Here is a 22,375-nt window from a genome sequence, read left to right on the forward strand (position 1 = left end):
GATTGAAATTTTTATTATATAAATTATGTTTATAAATTTAAATTAATTCAATTATAATACTTTATTAGTATATATCAAATTAATTTTATATAAAATTTTGAAATATATAAAAATATAAATCATTGCATTATAATTTTATTATTATTTATTTTTTATAATATTTAGGACAAACTAAAGTTATATATATATATATATATATATATATAAAATTTAATAATTAGATTGACAAAAACAAATTTTCTATAATTTATTAAATTGCACAAAGACAATTTAGTTTTAAAATTGTTTATATGTATGTGACTAGTCAGTGAATAGTGATTTTTTATTATTAATTATAATATTTATCTATGATATTTTTATTTCAATTTTTTCTAGTTTTTAAAAATGGACCTTATAAAATTCCTATTTTTCTTTATTATTTTGGTTTAATACTCTAACATACATAACTTTGTTTTAGTCTCTATGGTATTTTGGTTTATTTCGAAATAATTCTGACGAAATAATTATCGGTAGAAACTAAAGGTAAAACATTCATATATTCAAAGGATTAAAATGAAAAAAAAATATATATTACATAGACTAAAATAAAAATAACATGACAAGAAATTACAAGAATTCAATAAAAAAAAAAGTATAAGACTAAATAAAATGAGAAGAGAAATATATTATCAAGGGAATTCGTCCTGATTGCCAAGTGGAGGTGCACGGCGGCCATAGGAACATAAGCTTAAAGTGAGTACCTAAAATATATTCAAAGCATGCGGCAAGTTATAGGAAGGAAATGAGTATGGCCTCTTAAAAGCAAGTGTGGCTGTATAAGATAATCCTTATACAGATAACCCACTAAGCTCATAGTGGGTTGAAGATGATCATTTTTATGGGTCTCAATGTGGAAGCCATGTGATTGTCTTTGCATATAATCTTTTACTGTTTCCCTTGTGAAGACAAAATCAAAAGATCAAACTTTTTACAAACTTTTTTTTCTGAATGACACCAGACTTATTAATATGAACTTTTGAAGCTAAGTATAATTATTAATATAACTTGAGACACGTATATGCTAAAATAAATAAATGCTTAAAGGGGTAGTCACGGTATATTTTCTCCGTAAAAAATCAATTTTTTTGTTATTAAGTTATAAGTAAATTTTAATTACTTTTATTTTATTTAACGAGATTATGTTGAAAATACATTTCCTTTAATAGGAAAATTGTGTTTAATATCAAGATTAAGGATAATTTTAAAAACAATTATTTTTTTAATTAAAACAATACAATTTAATGAAATAAACTAACTTCTTAAAAATTTACTTATAAAAAATAACAGTGGGAGTATTAAATTTATTCGTTTGTTTTTTTTTTAGTTCAGTGTGTTGTGGAAAAGGCAATATCTGGGGGAAACACACCAACCCAACTTGTAAATGTTCACACAAACGAGTCAAAACTATTCAAGTGCCAATAGCACTAGAGAGAGCCTTTTGTCAACACATTTGACAAATTAGATTATAGAGTCACAAGTAATGATTCCTCGGGGGAAAATGCAAAGGATATATGAGGACTAACAAAATATTGCTTTCAGATTAATTATATGAAAACAAGAAGGGGAGTTTCAATCACTGTCAATTAACCGACGTATTATGAAATCCAGACACAAATTTTATGGATAACTACATGTAGGCCCTATATTGGACATGTGTGTCGCAGAATTGTAAAAGTGATATAATTTTTAGGGTAAATTAATTTTTTATCTTCAAATTTATCATTTAGATTTAATTTAATTTTTATTTTTTGGATTTAATTTAATTTTTTAATTTTTAAAATTGATTCAATTTGATCTTACGATGTAAATTAAATAAATAATGTCAAAAAAAACATGTATATTTGTGGTAGTTAAAAATTATTCAATTTTATCTTTTGTGATTTTAAATTGTTACTATTTCATAATACCTTTAATCCATTCTAGAGTGAATGACTAAACTGAATCTATTTAAAAAATTAGAAAATAAAATTGCACTCTAAAAAAATAGAGGATCAAAATGAATCTAAAAAATAAATTAGAGGACTATAAAATTAATTTAACCTAATTTTTAAATGTTTTTTATCAGCAATAATTTTTAAATATGTAATGAATTATTTTCTAATATTATATTAAAATATAAAATAGTAGGCAAGTACGACGTGAAGTTTATATAATAAAACATAACTATTTCCACTAATGTGGTATTTCTATGTCTGCATAAAATAATAGTACTATATTTTTCAACTACTCAATAGATTTGCGATTTTTTGCTGAAATGTCCATTATTATGTTTGGTTATAATTTAACATTATAATCATAACAAAGGCATATCACGTTAGAAGTATTAAAATTAGAAAAAGAATAGAAAAATTATTATCTTATAATTTTATAATTTTTAATAAAGTTTAATTAACAGTACACTAGAAGGAGAGTCCTAACTATATTTTCTAACACGTTTTTAATTATTAATTAAAATTTAATGAAAATTATACGATTACAGCTTACTTACAAGTAATATAATAAGTGAGACTTATAAAATTTTATACCCATAATAATTTTTAATAAATTTCAACCAACATGAAAAAATATTTTTATTTGGTTTTGATTATAAATAAAAAAATCTTTAGTTTTATTGAATGAAAATTATTTTAAAAATAATCTCACTAAATAAGCAAATTATATTAATTGAGATTTATTTATATTTGAGAAAAAAATAAAAAAATATATTACTTATGTTCTAGACTAAAAGTAGTATATCTTTAACATTTCTCTAATTAAAAATGCTTTTAGCTCATTCAATGTACCACATCCTGAATTTAATTCTGTCGAATCTAAACCTAACTATTAATGTGAGAGGGAACATCTGTAATTACTTTCAGCTCATTCAATGTACCACAATGAATTTAATTCTACCGATTCTAAACCTACCAATTTTGTGGGAACTACTAATTAGAAGGAATTTATGGTAAAAGTGCTTTAAAATACTTATTTTTTATGAAATTAAAAATACTTATTTGGATTTGAGTTTGTTATTTGGGTTTTTGCGTAATGTACTTGATACATGGATTTTTGTTTACGCTTTGATTGTCACAATGAAACATTAATGTAATCTTTGATAGTACTATACAGTATAAGAATGCATATCTATTAGTGTTAGACAAAATTATAGGGCATTATAAAAGTGTGATGGGTGCATATCATTTTTGTAAAGACCTAATGGGGTAACAGAGAGAAGTCCTTCCAGTGTCTTAAACCCAGAGGGATCCTCCCATCCTATGGACAAGATAAAGTAAAACCAGAGCTATGAATATTTTGTTTTTAAATCAAAGAAATATTGGGAAAGACTAGAGCAACATATATCTTTTTTTTAAGATACTTCTGCAACGCTACATTTTTATGTTGGTAACAATGCGGACAGGTTAGCTTCTGTTACTAATAATTTGGGCCTTGATTTTACAAGCTCTGTTGTTAGACCCACATATTGTTGGGCTACTTATGGAGGTTAACATATTTCACAACATAGATTTCTAGCCTGGGCTTTTACCCTTTGTGTGGCCCAGAAGGAAGAGTCCATCATCCCTTAGCACATGCACTACTTTAACATTCTAATTGACAGAAACCAAAAAAGGAAAAAATAAAATAAAGAGGGTAACATATTTTTCTAAGATGCTCGAGCAGTTTAGCACTTTAGCCCTATGAATTTTCAGGCAATGAATGTGTGAAATATTCTTCTATCCTTCTTTCGAGTTATGCACAAAAGTGAGAAATTACAGATTTTGTGCGAAATCTAGTCAGAGTTTGGGTTTTGTCAGTCCTAAGTGATACTCTATACTACCTGAATAAAGTTCAATTTTCGTTGGGCATATGAATACGTTCCTCTACTACTTTACTTTGGTCTCGGAATAATGAAAATTGAAAAGTAACGTAGGAATAGAACAATTTTGATGCCATATGCACCATAATCCCCCATCTACATGAATACACCTCAACAGTTGAAAAATTATTATATGATCTACAATTATTATGATTTCAACTTAATAAATTTTCACATGACGCATAACCCAATCTTATTAACTCTGTCTTGTAAAATGAAAATTTTATAATATATTTTATAAAAATTGATTGACGAGAGGTATGGGTCAAAGGAATATCGCTCAATTAATTGAATAAAGTGTATAAATTATTATAAATCTTTTGATATTGTCTTTAATTTTGACTGATAAAAGAAAAAATCTAGAAATATCTAATAATTTCTCCTAATTGTTTTAAAATAAATAACACTAATTTGATGCAGAACAACAAAATGAACGGCGGATTCGGCCTTAAGCAAAGAATCTTCTTTATTATTATACTTTACCTAAAAGAAAAACAAGTGTGGCATCTAAACATTCTTGGACAATCCTCCCGTGTCTTTTCCACAGAACAAGATTTCAAAGAAAGACAATATTGCATGGTAAACTTGATTCCCTTTAACATTTTGATAATCATACATCTCTTGGACGCTACAAATTCTCATCATCTTAACTATGTTACATTAGAACACCCGAAATTAAAGCATGCAGTTGCTGCAAGAATAATTTGGAGGGACTAGTGTGGAAAGTTGAAACAGAAAGAAATGCCATCAACAGTGAGGGATCACGGGATTGTTCGGAGGATGGCAAGTCTCCCTCGAAGCATAATGGAGTTTATAGGAAGAGGAAGAAGAAGAAATCAGCACACAAATTTTCCTTTGCAGCCTCAAGACCACCATCATGATCCACAACCACATGGTCAAGTAGTAGTTCAAGATGAATGGAGTTTTCTAGAGAGTTTTGAGCAGCAATTTGGCACCAAACATCCTTTCTTCTATGCTTGCCGGTTCATGGAAGCTATTAAGTTAGCTGAGCATGATCACAAGTTCTTGTTCATGTACCTCCACTCGCCTGACCACCCTTTTGCAAACGTTTTCTGCAAGGAAACGCTGTGTTCAGAGCCGGTGATCCAGTTTCTTGATGTGAATTTTGTTTGCTGGGGTGGACTTGTGGATAGAGGAGAGGGTGTGCAAATGGTAGCAACACTAAGTCCTGCTACTTTTCCTTGTTGTGCTGTCATAGCCCCCACTCCTGGTGAGAGCATAGCAGTGCTGCAACAGGTTGGTTAAATTCTGAAACACACATTTATGCCTTTTTGTTATGGACTATGCTTCATGCCTCAAATGTGCAAGATGTTTTAAGGAAAATGGGCAAGTTAGCTATTGTTTATGTTGCTGTATTTCATTTTTGGTATTAAAAATTTATTGTAGGAGGGTTATTAGGAGATTGAAATTATGACTTGTCATATGTGAGAATCTGTCTTACTTTACTTGACCAACTCCCTGTGGATTTTGTGTTGCTGAATTGATAGTGATGAAATTATGTTTGATCTTTAAGTGCATCATAAGTCAAAAACCCAAAATACTTGAGACAGCCTGTGTTATATAAACTAAAATAATTTTTCTTTTGGTTTTCAGCTAGAGGGACCCCTTTCGCCAGCTGAGCTAGCAGGGATTCTACAAAGAACATTGGAAGAACAAGGGGTGGCTTTTGGAAGTGATAGGGCTAAGCAGGAAGAAAAGATCCGAGCAGACCGTAGGCTTAGAGAAGAGCAAGATGCTGCATATCTTGCAGCTTTGCAAATTGACAAGGTGTATATCTCTCCACTTTTCACATTTCAACTACTAATTTAAACTTAATCTAAAATCTAAATATATACTCTTGAAATGCTTAAGTAACACTCATTGCTAAATTTAGGAAAAAGACAAACCGAATAGTTTACCTCCAAGAGAGAGACTTCAGAAGCCGGGTGAAGCTCACAACAACAGAAATTATGGGAAATTGTTGAACAATTCTATCAATGTCACTAAACAGAACAGCAAAGTGAATGAGTCCAATAAAGAAAAACGAGACAAGGGAGTTGCAAGTAAAGGAAGCGAGTCTCAGCCCACACAGGTTCATATACTTGAGTCCTATTACACAACAAAGTTAATATCATGTCAAAGTTTAGCTTGTGTTGAACATAATTGTGTTTGTCAAAATTTTCTATTGCAGATACTCATAAGGTTTCCAAACGGGGAAAGAAGAGAGCATACTTTCCTTTACACAGACAGAATCCAGTCCATTTTCTCATACATTGATTCATTAGGTTTGCCATGGATTGGAAACTACAGATTGATATCAAATTTTCCAAGAAGAGCTTATGGAGTTGATCAAATGAGAATGACTCTCAAAGAGGCTGGCCTGTATCCTAAAGCTAGTGTGTTCCTGGAGCCTTTAGGAACTAGAGTCCCATAACCCCCATGTTAAAGAACAACATAAATTTGAATTTCATTAATCAAAATGAGAGCAACAAAAATTATTGCGTGGACTTCACTTGAGCTCTTAAATTGATTAAGATTTGAGTGCATCTCCAAAATTTCTGGACTTCTTGTTAAATGATAATTTCTAACCCTTTTAACTGTTGTTCTTGTTTATAGTAAAAGCATAATTGCTCTGCCGATTCCAAATTCTGAGTGCATGGATGCCTTATTCTTTCTTTATTGCTTTCCTTCATCTTGCAAAACCAAGTGCATAAATAAATACTTTCACCATTTAGAAATTTTGTTGGCCACTCTTTCCTTATTGACCGAAACGGTTAACTTACTGACAACTATGGTTTCCACTTTCCAATAAACAAGAAATAAGCTAAGAAAGTGACTGTCTCTTCCAATTACAGGTTCCTATATAGTGCTAAAGAAGTAAGCAGTTTGAAAATCGAGTACAAACTAAATTCGTTAATAGAAAAAAAGAACTAACATCATGAAGAAAGATGTAAATTGCATAATATAAATAACTGTCTGTAGACGAAAAATAAAATGAAAGCAGAAAACTGCTGAAGATTAAGGTTGAATGTAAATGAAAATGACTGGGCCTGTGTATTTCATTGATTGGGTTGTAACTTCTTTTAAGAAAAAAGAAAAAAAAATTAAGTATACAATGATCACTTATGCGCTGAAAATTTTAGTGCACCTCTTTTCTGTAGTGCATTGATGTATACAATGACCACTTGTAATAGTCAGTTTATACATTTTTTTTATAATTCAGTTTATATATTTTAGGCTTAAATATATTTCTTTAATTTATTAGAATATAATTAAAATTAGTTGTAATTTTTTTTAAAAAATAGTTTTTTTTTATAAATAGTGTCTATTATCATTTAACACTGGCGTAAAATATATTTCAACATATCATGTTAACAATTATTTTGAAATAATATACCTAAACATACGTTGTCATTAATAAATAATTATAAAAAAGCATCATAAAAAATAATGATAGAAATTAGGGTGGTGACTTACTGAATTAATAGTTGAATGAATGAATTATTGGGTTATTAGTTAGAGGAAATACTGCTAAAATTAAATTTTGATGTAATTTTAATGTATAAATAATGTTTTTTTATTAAATCAAAATGAGAAAAATAATTTTTAAAAAGGCATCATAAAAAATAATGATAGAAATTACTTTAAGATTTTTAAAAATTTATGATGATCAAAGTTAATAAAAAATCTTAAAAAGTTAATACTAAATTTTACTAAAAACAGATTTTATCAGATTTATAATGTGTTTGGATAATATCAAAAGTTAATTTTACTTCTCAAAATCAAGATAACACCATGAAGAAATAAAAACAACTATATGTTGATTTTGTTGCTTTACTTGCACCATAAAAAATATTTAATTTTTTTACTTTATGAATTTAATTCAAACACGCTATTAAATCAGTTCTCGACTCGATTATGGCGGCGGCCGGCGACTCACTGAATTAATAGTTGAATGAATGAATCAATGGGTTATTAGTTAGAAAAAATACTACCAAGATTAGATTTTGATGTAATTTTAATGTATAAGTATTAATTTTTTATTAAATAAAAATGAATAATGAAAAAATACCGATATGAATTGAAGTTACCGAAGCAATCAGCATTCAGCAAAGAAAAAATCTTGAGAGTTGAGACTCCTCCTCAGTCCAGTCAGTAGCAGTTTGAGTTTTTCATCAATCAGATAATTACGGATCAAATTACAACAAGTTTATAGCAACTACAACTAGTCAAGTAGATCTGATCTGAACGAATTCAATAAAAAAGGGATTTCTAATGGAAGTCCCCAAATCCCCTTCCAAATACAAACGAATCGCCAAACACAAATGGCTCATAAAATTCGCTTTACTCATTCTGATGATGCTGTTATTGTTTCTGGGTTTTTATCTCGAGTCAGATACTAGGGGAAAACTCAATGCGTCGTCGTATTACACCGTGGTTGTGGATTGTGGAAGCACCGGGACACGTGTGAACGTGTATGAGTGGATGGTAGGGGTAAAGGGAATAAGCAAAGGGAACTTGCCAAGTTTGCTGCACTCTTATCCTGATAATACAACCAGGAGTAGCTCACTCTGGAAAAATTCTTGTCAATATCACTGTATGCAAACCGAACCCGGGTTACACAGCTTTGTTAATGATTCTTTAGGAGTGAGAAAGGCTCTGGAGCCTCTGATTGTGTGGGCAGAACATCTGGTGCCGCGCGAAATGCACCGGAAAACTCCTGTTTTTGTCTTGGCTACAGCCGGGTTGAGGAGGCTTCCCGGGTTGGAGGCGGAATGGGTCTTGGGAGAGGTCGAGGCTGTTGTGAAAGATCATAACTTTATGTTTAGCAAGAGCTGGATAAGGGTTTTGAGTGGGAGGGAGGAAGCCTATTATGGTTGGGTGGCTTTGAACTACAAAATGGGCAGCTTTTATAGCTATCTTGACTCTCCCACTTTGGGACTTGTTGATTTGGGTGGCTCTTCGTTGCAGGTTGTGGTTGAGACTGATGGTGCTGGGGATGATGTGCATATGATGAGATCGAAGCTCAGCTCAATGGAACATCAGATTATGGCGTTCTCATTGCCTGCATTTGGCTTAAATGAAGCGTTTGATAGGACAGTTCTTATGCTCAGAAACAATCAAAGTGAGGAAAGAACTGAGCTCAGACATCCTTGTCTGGTCTCAACTTTTCTACAAAACTATACATGCCATTCTTGCTCTGGATTGGCTTCCATTTATCAGAAAAATCGCAGCCAACACCAGGAAGGTGAACTTCATTCTTTACGTCTTACTGGAGAACCTGATTGGGAGCAATGTAAAGAACTAGCTATTGCTGCTGCTATGAACTTGAGTGATTCCAAATTGTCACAGACAGTTAGCAAAAATTGCCAAGCTAGTTCATTTTCTGGTATTGGTAAGGGTATATAATCATTTGTTTGCATTGTAGGTTTTTTATTTTATTTATTCATGCCTGGTTTTTTATTTTTTTTTCTGTAGAATATATGTGTGAAGTGAAAAGAATAATAATTTCAGCAAGGCAAATGTTGGATGAAGTTACCACTTACCACTGGCTTAAGTAAAAAATGTGCAGTTCGGTTTATGCCAAGTGGCTATATGAAGTTACTTTCATCTTCTGAACCTCTCACCTATTCTACAAAACTCGCCCCTGTAAAATCATTGAAATAAAAAAAAAAAAAAATAGATCAAGCAATAAGGAAACTTCATCCCATCCCATCCCATCTACAATCATACCCAAAAATTCATTCCTAAAATGTTGATAATGTGACTGAGATTGGCTTACCGTCCACTTTTTCTTTACTATATATGTGCACCACCCTAGCTCCGAGATAGCTTTACCGTCCACTTTTTCTTTACTATATATGTGCACCACCCTAGCTCCGAGATAGCTTAAGGAACATGGAAGAGGGAGGTGTTGTTATAGGTTCTGTTTATTATGTGCTGCTAGGAACTTACTCTATTTCATTGTGTACCTTGCAGGCACTGGTATACTTAATTTAACAGCTGTTGCACACCCAATCAAGTTTCATGCTTTATCTGGCTTCTTTTTTGTCTACAATAAGCTAAAGTTAAGCCCAAGAACCAACTTAACAATGGTTTGGGAGTCAGGCAAGCAATTATGTTCAAATTTATGGTCTGGTTTGAGCAATGTTTCTGACAATCCAAAGTATGCTGGACAATTTTGCTTCCGGGTGGCTTATATGGCATCATTGATTGAATATGGTCTGTGTCTTGGTGATGTTGAAATGGTATTTGGTCCAGGTGACATTTCGTGGACCTTAGGAGCTGCATTGATTGAAGGGAAATTTCTGTGGTTAAATAGTACAAGACACAAATCCCATGTTATTATTTCAACTTTAAAGAATGTCAAGGTCATGTCTTCTCCAACTTTTCTCTTTGCTGTACTTCTATTGCTTTTATTGATTGTTTATTTTAGTCAAGTTAAGCTACCAATGCCAAGCAGGAGGGCTTCTGCTCCTGGCTCATCTTTGCCATCTTATACTCATGTAAGACGTCGATCTAACCAATAATATTCCAATGTTCTTGTATCTTTCCTTTGCATAAATTCATTTTGGAAGAACGACAAGATAATATGTTATACCATTGAGGCCAAGTTTAGTGTGCCCATGGCTACTAGAAATTTGGACCTTTTATTATCTATTTCTTCCCATCCTATCAAATACATATAATTTAACTAAGAATACGTTTTCACAAACTAGGTCATGAAGAGACTAAGATAGACACATAATTGCACTGATTCAAAGTTGTAGAAAACACATTCTGATGTCTCTCTTTTAAAACATTCAGAAAAATATCATCCTAGAGAAATCCTGCCTCTCCTGGTGCTTGTTCTTCTTGTAGCACATTCTCAACATAATTGAGATTGGGCACCTGCAAAACTAGATCACCTCCTTGAGAATTGAACCTCAACTTGACCGACCTACTAGTACGATTCTGTTTTTCACACCAGAAATTAATTTCACCTTATATATCTTCTTAACACTAAAGATTCTATGCATAAGTTATGGTCTAGCTAATTCTTATATGGGTTTGGTTGAGTTGGTTTAAAATCTTTTAAAAAAATTGGTTTGAGTCAATTATTTAAACTAGACTAACACAATCCAACATGATTATATTCAATTGACCTACACACATTCATATTATTACTATGTTAAGTTTGCATAGTTTGCAGCTTCTGCCTCCAGTGTGGTATGCAGGAGTATCAGGTGTCATGATTCATGATATTAACCTGTTTAAATACGATCTGTAAATATGGGCAAGGGTTATTATCTATACTGTGGCAGGTCAATTTTCGTACGGTAAAATTCTCTTATCCATTCTCCTGTTCAGTAACTTTGCCTTTGTTGTTTACTGACTTAAAAAGCACCATGCACACACTTGAAAACCCCTCTACCCCTTGAACATGCAGGCAAGTGGAATCCATTTGCAGGTTATTCAGTTTTAGTGTCGTTGTCCATGCTACACTGATCTGATTTCTCATGTTTTGTCTTCTCTGCCTCCACCTTTGCTCTCAAGTTTCCACCTTAGCAGGCTTTTCAACACGGTCCTTGGTTCTCATGGTAGCCAGAGGATTCTGACATGGAATATGGATTATATTTGCACTATAGGATTGAAGCTGAACTGCCCTCTTTTCAAGCTCTTTAAATGCAAAATTATTTTGTTTATGCTCCTCTATCTGTCAAATTACAACACCATGAATAGCTGTCAGCAAAACCACAAGCTTCTTTTCCTCTCAGTTGCCTCCTTGTTTGGAATATAATCAACAGGAAGGTGTCATTCTTCACAGACAAGAGTTTGTCTTTTTTTATTTTTTTTTTCATAAGCACTTAATTACAAGAAAAGAAAATAAGAAGGAAAAATGAAATAAGTTTTTTTTAAAGTTAAAATTAACTTATGCTATTGGTTTGCACATTTCAAGGCTCAAAACCGAACGGTAGAAGGAACATTGGTATATCATTGAAGATCAAACTCATTTTTATGGATGGAAAGGTGATTCTTAACTTCAACCAACCAACCAAGCACTAAAATTATTTCATAAAATAAAAAAGTGTTAAAACAGTGCAAAAACACCTAAGCTTTGGGGGACGTGGATTCGGAGTGACTGTATAAAATCCTAGCCATAAAAAGCAAATCATGTACATTAAATTGAAAATAAAATATAACGTAAAAAAAATTGGACCCTTGGATGGTGACCGTAAGACCCTGCAATCACTTTATAAGTACATACTGCATTACTGCATAGAGTTCACATCCAAACTTGGACATTTTTTTTGTCAACAAAAAAAAGTTTGACATCTGAAATCCGTATTGTCATTTCATGGCCCATTTGATCAGAGCATATAGGATTCAATTGACTGAGAAAACTAGAAAATCAAAACCAAATACAGAGAAAAATAGTTACACTTGAACGCAAAGTTGAAATGGACTGAATTTTTCTTTAAAGTTTAAAGAACAGTAATATACAGTCTTGAATGCTTTCAATGAACTTTTAACTTGTTGCATAGGGTAGAAAATGACGGCTGAATATTTAAACATTGTATATTGCTAACACTACTATCCTAAGGACATTAGTTAAAAACTTAAAAGAAAAAAAATATTTAATGCAAAGATTATAAGAGATTAAGAGAATATAAAAAAAGTCGTGAATAACATAATTTTATATATCTTAACAAAAAAATTATCTTTTTAGTTTCATAACAAATGTCAAAAGGACATTAGTTAGCATTTATCTTCAACTTATGATATATTTCTTTTTGTCATGGTCAAGCGCTTGCTTGTGGTAAACACCATTTTGTTAAATAAATTATTTTTTGGGTTGTTTTTAATCAGACCTGATTATAGACTTATAGCCTTAATACTTTATTTTGGTAAAGAAGGAAGAAAATAAATGGAGTGAAAACAGATGGGTGATAAAAGAAAAAAAAGTAGAAATAAGAGTTGTTTGATTTAAGAAAAATAAATGAAAAAAAAAAAGAAAAAGAAAAGCAGATTACTATAGCCTAGCCGGTGGAGCAAGCTAGAAGTTGGGAAGTTCCTCCTCCGCTAACGTAGTAGGAAGGAACACGACAGGTAGAACACAGAATGGTGCTCATGCGAACTGTGTACCCAACCATCGCTGTTCCTCTTCCTCTTCCTCTTTCAAACCTTCCCGTTAGGACCAATTTCGCCGTTCGATGTGCCAACGTTCACTCGCAAACGCAACTCGACTCGCGCAAGGTAGCAACTTCAACAATTTTTCCATCCACCGCATTGCACATTTTTATTTTTATTTTCGTTTAAGTACACAACCACAGTTAAATGCTTGATTTTTATTTGATGGGTTAGCATAATTAAATTCAATATCAATATCGATATCCTCAATTCCTCATCTTCTTGATTACTGCGCAATTTATATATAAAAAAAATAAAATTGCAGTTGGTTCTTGCCGTGAAGGAAAAGCTTGAAAAAGAACACCATAACCTCCCTGTTGGCAGAAATGGAAGAGATGATGAAGATATGATACTGTGGTTTCTCAAAGATCGCAAGTTTTCTATTGATGATGCTATTTACAAGTTGACTAAAGCCATTGTATCCTTCTTTTCATTATTATATCATTGTGAAATTTTATTCATAACCATTGTTTAGATTCTGCTTGTTTGTGGTGGTAAAAAATAAAGTGAATTTGTCAAAATTTATTTTCTACTTGCTCATGTAGTTTCATATGTCCGAGATGAACCTAGCTGATGTGTCCAATGTGGATTGTTAACTTGAGCTCAACACCCACCTGAGTTCAATTCAAGTCAAATAGTTCACCTTGAACACGTTGATTAGATTCAGTTCGGACAGATAATAATAAATCTTGTTCATGTTAATTAGATTAATTTTCATTCAAAATTTTCCACCTACTCAACTTGTTACTTTTCCTTCTACTCTATAAGAAATGGCGTCGAGATTTTGAGGTGTCTAAATTAACTGAAGAAGTCGTTAAAGATGCTCTTCAAACTGGAAAAGGATACGTACACGACCTTTTAGATATCAATGGCCGACCTGTGGTCGTGGTGGTTGGATCAAAGCATATTCCTCAAGTAAGAGCAGAAGTTAAAGATTTTTTTTTATAAGCCAAATAATATAGAAGTTATAGAAATTAATATTTTATTATGCTTTGTTACTATATATTTCTTGTTATTTTTATGTTACATGAAATGAAATCGATCTGAGAAAATGCAAGTATTGTTACTTGCATGCCTGCTAAAATTTGATTGCCTAATTTTGCTACAAATTTATGGTATCAAGTATGTGCAACTTGATGTCACAGTTTGTACATCTGAGGTCAATCTTTGTCAATTGTCTCACATTTTCTGTAATACATAGTACATACTGCATTTTCATCTATTAGTTTGTGGATATATCTCACATGTAACCAGCTCCTCATAACCTTTGGAAAACTGTCTGTGACAATATGGATAAATAATTATGTTACAGGCACTGGACCCTGCAGACGATGAGAGACTCTGTGTTTTCTTAATTGAGAAGGCATTGAGTAAGCTTCCAACTGGAAAAGAACAAATACTTACAATAGTTGATCTCAGAGGTTTCAGTACCGAAAATGCTGATCTTAAATTCTTGACATTCTTGGTAGTATTTTTTATCATCTGCCAAATATCATTTTGATAAGAAGTCTGCATTGTCATCACTAGAAAGAAGTTGTACAAAGAGCATCACAAAAACTAATGTTTTATTTTTTGCAGTTTGATGTATTCTATTATTACTATCCCAAACGATTGGCTCAAGTCCTATTTGTAGATGCACCTTTTGTTTTTAAGCCAATTTGGCAGCTAGTCAAGCCCTTGTTAAAATCATATGCTTCTCTGGTAAGTGTTGCTCATTTTTAAATGTGCATTTATTAATATAAGAAAAAAAAGTTATTTTTCCCTTTATAATGAAGTGTTGAGAACTTGATATGTCTTGAATTTTGTAAATGAGCCACCCCAAATTATAACCCACCCCAATTTGTTTAAATCAAAATTAAGGGGAAAAAGGGAAGGTCTGTGGTGGAAGTGGAGGGCTTGGGCCAATAGGGGTTTGTGGTGAACCTGACCCGTTTTTCTGTATTTCAATGGAATGTGAACTGGCTTATTAGGTTCTAAGTTAGGGTAAAAATAGGAGTTTTGTTCGTTGTAATTGGATCTAACATCACAGAAATAGGAGGTATTTGCCTTTTGAAGGGTAGCTCTAGTGGTGGTACCTGACCATGCATTTTCACCTTCTGAATTTGAGGTTGAGGGTTCATGTCTTAGACCCTCCCCATTAGGCTCAGATAGTTCCACGTCAATTATCATCAGGGGGCTAGGGACAATGGTCCCATCCATGAGATCCCTCATTTCTTTGGGATGGCGAGCATGTAACTGACATTACATTGTGGTTAAGTCAGAATGTTTTACATTTGGCTTATGCGATATTGGACGTAAGATTGTTGGATCATATTTCGAAGTTGAACAAAACCATGAATAATGATTAATTTGAGCACTATTTGGTGTTAGATATTAAGTCTCTATGCTGCCCATTTTCACTTTCTTCTAATTCTTTCTTCTCCCCCCCTCCTCGATTTTATTTTACAGGTGAGATTTTGCTCTGCAGAGACTGTTAGGAAGGAATATTTTACAGATAAAACTTTGCCACCAAGCTTCAGAGATTGAAAGTTGGATGATATAAAAAATTGCAGCAAACTTTACAAACACACTCTTATTTAGTGTGAAATATATAATTTGATGTGTTTGATTTAGCATTAGTCTTGCAGTTTGAAAGACCAATGTGTGGATGGATCTGACGACAGAAACACAACATTTATTTAGTTGGAAAAAAAATAGCTTCTTACTTGATATTCAGTTGAGAGGAATATGAGAGAAACTAAACTATGCTGGAGATTGGAGAATTGTGTTAACTGTTAAAGAGGGACATAAAAGCAACATTAGAAATTGACATGGACCGAACCCCGATCCGAAAAATCGTGTTCCAAGGCTTCCCATTAATGAATCTTTCTGATTCTCTCGGATGAACTGATTTGTTTGTGGCTTTATGTCAGCATTACCGCATGACATGAAATTAAACACCTTGATTTGGTTTTAATTGTATTGTGAAACCGAACTAAACTTTCTTGGTTCACAAAGTAACACCACTAACCAAACCAAATCAATGTTTGAATATTCTAAATGTATTAGAAATAAACAAACTAAATATGGAAGTATATAAAACTCATATATCATAAAGATGTAATTGGAATTATATTTGCTAAGATGAGAATTTGAATAGTGAATTTTATATAGTATTTAATCTTTTCATTTCTATATTATGTTAGATTTCATCTCACACTTGTATTTTAACCATTTTTCTCTCAAATGTAAGTCTTTTTCATATGATAGTCTTCCTCTCGAACGAAAATCATTCTCAATTCACGATTATCTAATAGTGACTTCAAGTGAATCTTTTTCACATGATAGCTTCCTCCTTTAGTGGAAGTCATTTTTAATCCCCTCCAACATGTTCTAGTACCAAATAAACAATAACATAAGTGAACTTAACATCACACTTCAACCTAAAACCTTAATGCTCGAGATTTATAGGTCTTGTTTTCACTTAAATGATGTTCAACTTTTTCATTCTTACATGATATGAAACTTCACCTCACACTTGTATTCCAATAACATCTCTCTCAAGTATGAGTCTTATTCACATGATAGTTTTCCTCTCAGGCAGAAGTCATAGTATTTTCATGATAGTTTTGCTCTAGATACTTGAACTGTCATTCCACCCACAGAAACACAGCCTAAACCTAACGCTACCAAAACTTTTAATACAAGGGATCCCCAAGCTAAGGATCCACAATTGTCATCATACTCGTCCGAGCCAGTCATCAAGTTTAATTAGGCTTTAATACCAATTGTTGTGATATCTAGAGGTAAATATCAAGGAGATTTATACCAATGAGTCATGAACAACCACATTAGTAAACTTAACACCACATTTTAACTCAAAACTTTAAAGTTCAGATTTATGAGTTTTGTCTTCATCTAAATGATGTTCATGATGTGAGACTTTACCTCATATTTATATTCACAAATTTTAATATGAGTATGTACCTTCCTACTTCCATTCGTGCCTAAAATATCTCAAGGTCATTCCATCCAACAAATTCTTTTCACCTTTTTAATAACATTGAATCTGTGTAGTGATGTTTAGGCTCGTAAGTTTACATATTAATTTTTTAAAATTTAATTTCTAGGTACTATTAGTATAATTTTTTTACAACTAAAAAAAAATACTTTTTTTACAAGAACATTCAATAGGATTTAATCATTTCACCAAACCAACTCATTCGTTAATATAATATGAAAATTGGTATATTCTTAATAGATGTTTGAGTAAAACATATTATAAAGAGAATACATATAAATTAAACTTTAATCTTTCTAATAAAAAGAAAACTACGGAACTTTTTAAAATGTTTTAGACGACAAAAAATCTAATGTAGAACGTTAATATTATCATTGTTTTTGACTTTTTGTACATGACATGCAAATTCAGTAGGTTATATTTTGGATAAAAAAAAAAATGGAATTATTTTGTCCCGAAACGGCAACGTCGCAAGCCTCAATAAACGACAAGGGTATGGTCTCAAAACTCAAAGTATTGAGAGCAACCAAGCAACGCAGGGCAGGGGCATAAGTGGTAGTTAACAGCAAGAGAGAGGAAAGCAGAATGAAGAAGGCAAGGGCGTTGAGCGTGGCAGTGAACGTGTTGTGTTTGGCCATAGTTTGCAGTGCGATCGAGTCACCGCAACACACAGTAGTACACTCCGAGTCCGATTTCGAGATCAGGCTCTATCGTACCTCTGTTTGGATGTCCGCTCCTGCCCTCGACATTTCCTTCGAAAAAGCCACCTGGAATGGCTTCCACAGGTATTCAATTCATTTTTTTTTTAATTATTCCACTGCGCATAGTAATCCTATGACTATTCCCGTGTTTCCCAATCTGGCAGGTTGTTCCAGTTCACAGAAGGTGCCAACTTGAATTTCTCTCGAATTCCAATGACTATTCCCGTGTTGACAACCGCGGTCCCCGGAGCGGGTCCTCTTCAATCCCAAGGCTATTACGTTAGTTTGTACTTACCCGTTAAGTTCCAAGGTGATCCTCCGGTGCCTCTTCCAGAACTCAATATCAAGCCCTATGAATTCAGCAGCCACTGCGTTGCGGTTAGGAAGTTCTCTGGATTTGCCAAGGATGAGAGGATTGTCAAGGAGGCTGAAAAGCTCGCCACGAGCCTGAGTAGGTCTCCCTGGGCTGAGTCCAAGACCGGGCGTGGTTACTCGATTGCGCAGTACAATACTCCGATCCGGATTGTCAAGCGCAAGAACGAGGTGTGGGTGGACATTGATGCTCCTGAATTGGGCTGCAAGTCGGTCGGTGTTGCCGCGCATTGATTGAAGGGAGAATGGCAGGGTGCATTCCTAGTTGTGATTACCTGCCTTCCTGTACAGGTTCTGTCTAAATGTAACAATTTGCTCTCTTGATATGTTTATATTGTGTAACTATCCTGGAACATCATAGACTTGTTGTGTGTGTAAATAATAGGATTATGTGAGCGTTTCCACAGATCATGTCATGGAAAAGATATTGACTCACTTGAAAGTGTGCAAAATAATTGGTTCGGATTGAACCAGATTGTATCTGAACCTAATTCAAATTAGTTTTATCCGAACTCATTCTAAGAAAAAAGGAGTGTACTATTTTATAAAATCAATTCAGTTAATCGAATTATTTCTATAAAACCAGTTCGGTTAACCAAATTGGTTTTCATTTATTTTTTTTTATTTGGTAAAAATAGTTCAAAAACTAGTTTGAAAATCAATTAGAAACTGGTTCGGTTCTTAAAATCAGTTTAAAACTGATTAAAAACTAGTTCAATTCAGAATCAATTTTTTAAAATCAGTTCGATTTTGAATCAGTTTCTAAATCAGTTTGATTATTTGGATATAAAATCGAATTAGTTAAAATAGTTCGAAACTAGTTCGGTTCGATTGTTTTACCAAACTTGTTTTTGCACACCCCTTGAGGCTAACTATTAGTGAAGTACTGAGTGTGGGAAAAGATGGGAAGCTGCTGTCTTGTTAAGTGGCTGTCCTAGAACTAGAAGCACTATTTTTGGCTTGCGAGCAAGTTGAAGGTGAAGGTTTTAAATTGTGCTTGCAATTGTTGTGACAATGTGGTTTTCAATCATGTAATGTGCTCGTCAGTTTTAAACCTTGCTGGCAAGCGAAGTTTTGTAAGAACCAGTAGTGAAAGAAAGGCATTTTGACATTATTTTTGTTTTTACATTTTATGACTTAAACTAACTCAAATCAAGACTATCACCGTGATTTACCCAAATAACAGAAAACGTGGTTAGGTTGTTGAATGGATTGACTTGTTGGATGAAATTTAATGGTCTTTTTTTTCTGCAATAAAAAAGTTGTTGCTGTCGAATTGGTTCTTATCTAAAGAAAAAATTTAGACCGAAAAGTTGTTTTGGGTCGAGGGAACACTTATTAAGTCACAACTTTTCATGGTCCATTTTGGTGCTTTTTTCTCGGACTTTCACAGGCATACTTGTAAGAGTAATCTTTGAGATTGAGGTTGGCCTAGGGCTAGGATCATAGTTAATATATTTTTACTGCAACCAGCCATTGCCAAACTGTCATTATGAATATACCTCTGTCTGCAAGGTACCTAATGAAACACGGTTCCTAGCAGCCATCACAGAAACAGAACCTACAACAACGCCTCCCTCTGTGTTCTTGTGGCTGTCCGGGAGCCAGGGTTGTCTGATAGCCACTTCTACCATAAAGAAAAGGGGGACTTTATCTGAATGTTAATGTTAATAATCAGAGAGGTAATATGGCTTCACATGTTAACGTTTGAGAGACTGAAAATTTTTTGTATCAATTTTTCATGGACAGTTTTTGGAGAACAGATGAGCAGAATGAAAGTAACCTCATATAGCCACCAAACCAAACTGCTCATTTCTTAGTTCAGTGATTACTTAATCTAACATTTGCCATGCTGAAAATGATGTAATTTTGGATTAACACGTCTTGTATAGACTTAAAGACAGCTAGAAAAATATATATTAAATAAATGAATAAACACTATATAAAGTACAAACAAATGATTCGACCCTTACCCATACCAGAAAATGAACCAGCTATGCAATTTTTTGTCTGACTGTCAAATGAGAGTCATGTGACACTTTGGATTTGCCCAAGTTCGAAGCAGCAACAACAGTTAGTTCTTTGCATTCTTTTTGTGAAGTCAGAATATTTTTCAGCTGAAAGTTAGACACTAATATCTCAAGGTAGTGAGATTTATTTAAAGGGTGAATCTCTCCTAATAGCTACTCTTTTATACATAGGCTTAGAAATCGAACTGCAGATCATATAATTAAGATATCTGGCAATCATGTCACAACATGTTGATATTAGTTGGTTGCATTGCTCCTAATCAAAGCTGTCCAATTTGTATTCCAAAGCCACCCAACCATAAGATTCTTCCCTCGCATTTCAAACTCTGGTTCAGCTCTTACTAAACATGAAGGAGTGATCTATCACAACAACCACAACATCTCCAAGACCCGGTCGGCATCATCCCTGGGGTCTCCTCTTCCCAGCAGTAGCCAGGACAAAACTGAACTGTCACTGTCCTATTCATGTGGTCACACAATCAAAGGCTCCAAAGTCTCAGTCACTCCAATATTAACAAATTTGTCTAAGGCGGTTTGATTTGCATAGAAATTTTTTCCAAAGTTGGCAAGTTCTCTAAAAAAGATAAGGTTTAGATTTTTATCCCTAAAAAAATAACGTTTAGATTTACAAGTTGTAGTTACAGGTATGAAATGAATTTACCTTAAGCACGATTCAAGGGGAAGGAGGGAAAGAGAAAAATCCTTTGTTTTGATTTGTATAAGGAGTAGACAAAATATAAAACTAAAACATATTTTTCGTCTCATATTTATTTAACATCTTAATTTTGTTTTTTAACTTCTTTTCTTTTTATCAAATTTTTAAAACTTTTTTTGGTGGCATTTTTAACTTATTTTTAGTTACAACATTTTTTTGAGAAAACGGGCTAGGTTAAAATGTTTTACAAAGTCATCAAATCAAAACTAATTATGTATAATAAATTTATTAATTTTTAAAATAATTATCTTAAAATAATTCAAACAGTAAATCTGTAATATATGATCAAACAATGATGTAAAATTGTTTTATTTTATATCTTCCGTGCATAAATATTAAACTTCATTTTTTTCATCAAATTTAATTCCTTATCGAACAAAAGTTTCTTACATGTTATTAACTATTAATATTATTGTATTAGTACTTTTATAATTTGACATAAACTAGTCAAACTACTGTCTCTTCTTTCTCATTTGTGTGAGGATTATAAACTATTTATTACATCCTATAAATGAAATATGAAATTGAAAAGCTGTTTTTTTATTAAAATATTATTTAATGGTGATTTATAAATATTTTATATCTCGTTATATGAAGGAATTTTATTATTAATTAAAAGGTTATGAAGATTAAAATTTATTTATATCAGATAGCTGATTAAAGAAGAAACATAATTTTTTATGATTTGATATAAGATTTTGTAAAGTATATATTAAAAATGAAGAAGAAACACGCAAGAAGAATATGTATAGAAATTGTCTTGTTTTTAAAAATAAGACTCAGATTTATAATACAAAGAAATAGAGTTTTAGTGATTTGTTATAAATATTTAAAACAGTAAAAACAATTTATAATTTAATGAGATTGTTTCAATTGATTTTTAAATAAATAATCATTTTAATTTTATTTAAATTAATCACTGGAAATTAAAATATTTATATGTATTTTTTTCTGAATGATATTTATATTATTATTAAATATTCATTAATCATAGTTATCTAATATTTATTGAAAATAAATAACAATTAATAACATGATTGATACCTTTCATGGCTTTTTTTAAGGGTATATTCTCACTTGATAACGGAGCTACTTTCTTAAAGTACACGGTTCATGTTAAACTGGAAACTTTTTTTTAATGATATATATTATTGTTTGGAATCTAAATATTTAAACAACACATTAGGCATTTGATTAATTCCATTCAAGCCATATAGGACCAATACGAATAATAAAATTATTCTTATCCACCTTCATTTCTAAAGACTCTCAAATACATTTTTTTGACCACTGATTTTACATGCCATAAATAAAATTAACGATAAATTAAGATCTAAAAAGAAATATTGAATGAAATGTTCTGTAATTCAATTCATATTTCTATCAAATTTAATTTAAATACTTTTGTAAAGGTTTTTTTTTTGGTGACGTAGTAAAGGTATTATGCTTTTTACTCTGCAATTTGACATTTCCCAACTATCCACTATTTTTTGG

The 22,375-nt window shown here is 32.3% G+C and overlaps 4 protein-coding genes across 6 annotated transcripts; all 4 read left to right on the top strand.

Annotated features, from left to right (window-relative positions):
- The first annotated feature begins 4,391 nt into the window (after positions 1-4,391).
- Positions 4,392-6,538, top strand: LOC114392636 (plant UBX domain-containing protein 10-like). 2 transcript variants are annotated; one of them, XM_028353843.1, is made up of 5 exons: positions 4,392-4,471; positions 4,557-5,149; positions 5,507-5,680; positions 5,787-5,984; positions 6,084-6,538. In XM_028353843.1, the coding sequence occupies exons 2-5, from the start codon at positions 4,634-4,636 to the stop codon at positions 6,324-6,326; spliced, it is 1,131 nt and encodes a 376-aa protein (XP_028209644.1). In that variant the 5' UTR covers positions 4,392-4,471; positions 4,557-4,633; the 3' UTR covers positions 6,327-6,538. The 2 variants fall into 2 exon arrangements, with proteins under 2 accessions (XP_028209644.1, XP_028209643.1); XM_028353842.1 differs by having other exon boundaries at positions 4,402-5,149.
- Positions 6,539-7,978: 1,440 nt separating this feature from the next.
- LOC114392270 (probable apyrase 7) lies at positions 7,979-11,648 on the top strand. 2 transcript variants are annotated; one of them, XM_028353329.1, is made up of 2 exons: positions 7,979-9,293; positions 9,872-11,648. In XM_028353329.1, the coding sequence occupies exons 1-2, from the start codon at positions 8,168-8,170 to the stop codon at positions 10,420-10,422; spliced, it is 1,677 nt and encodes a 558-aa protein (XP_028209130.1). In that variant the 5' UTR covers positions 7,979-8,167; the 3' UTR covers positions 10,423-11,648. The 2 variants fall into 2 exon arrangements, with proteins under 2 accessions (XP_028209130.1, XP_028209132.1); XM_028353331.1 differs by having other exon boundaries at positions 7,980-9,287.
- A 1,235-nt stretch (positions 11,649-12,883) lies between these two features.
- LOC114392572 (CRAL-TRIO domain-containing protein C3H8.02-like) lies at positions 12,884-15,868 on the top strand. Its single transcript, XM_028353756.1, has 6 exons — positions 12,884-13,129; positions 13,329-13,481; positions 13,832-13,978; positions 14,376-14,528; positions 14,642-14,764; positions 15,512-15,868. Exons 1-6 carry the CDS (start codon positions 12,995-12,997, stop codon positions 15,587-15,589), a joined length of 789 nt encoding a protein of 262 aa, XP_028209557.1. The 5' UTR covers positions 12,884-12,994; the 3' UTR covers positions 15,590-15,868.
- A 1,704-nt stretch (positions 15,869-17,572) lies between these two features.
- On the top strand, positions 17,573-18,665 carry LOC114394250 (heme-binding protein 2-like). Its single transcript, XM_028355926.1, has 2 exons — positions 17,573-17,848; positions 17,929-18,665. Exons 1-2 carry the CDS (start codon positions 17,649-17,651, stop codon positions 18,368-18,370), a joined length of 642 nt encoding a protein of 213 aa, XP_028211727.1. The 5' UTR covers positions 17,573-17,648; the 3' UTR covers positions 18,371-18,665.
- The last annotated feature ends 3,710 nt before the right edge of the window (positions 18,666-22,375 follow it).

Source organism: Glycine soja, chromosome 17 (genome assembly GCF_004193775.1).
Source record: "Glycine soja cultivar W05 chromosome 17, ASM419377v2, whole genome shotgun sequence".
Lineage (NCBI taxonomy): Eukaryota > Viridiplantae > Streptophyta > Magnoliopsida > Fabales > Fabaceae > Glycine > Glycine soja.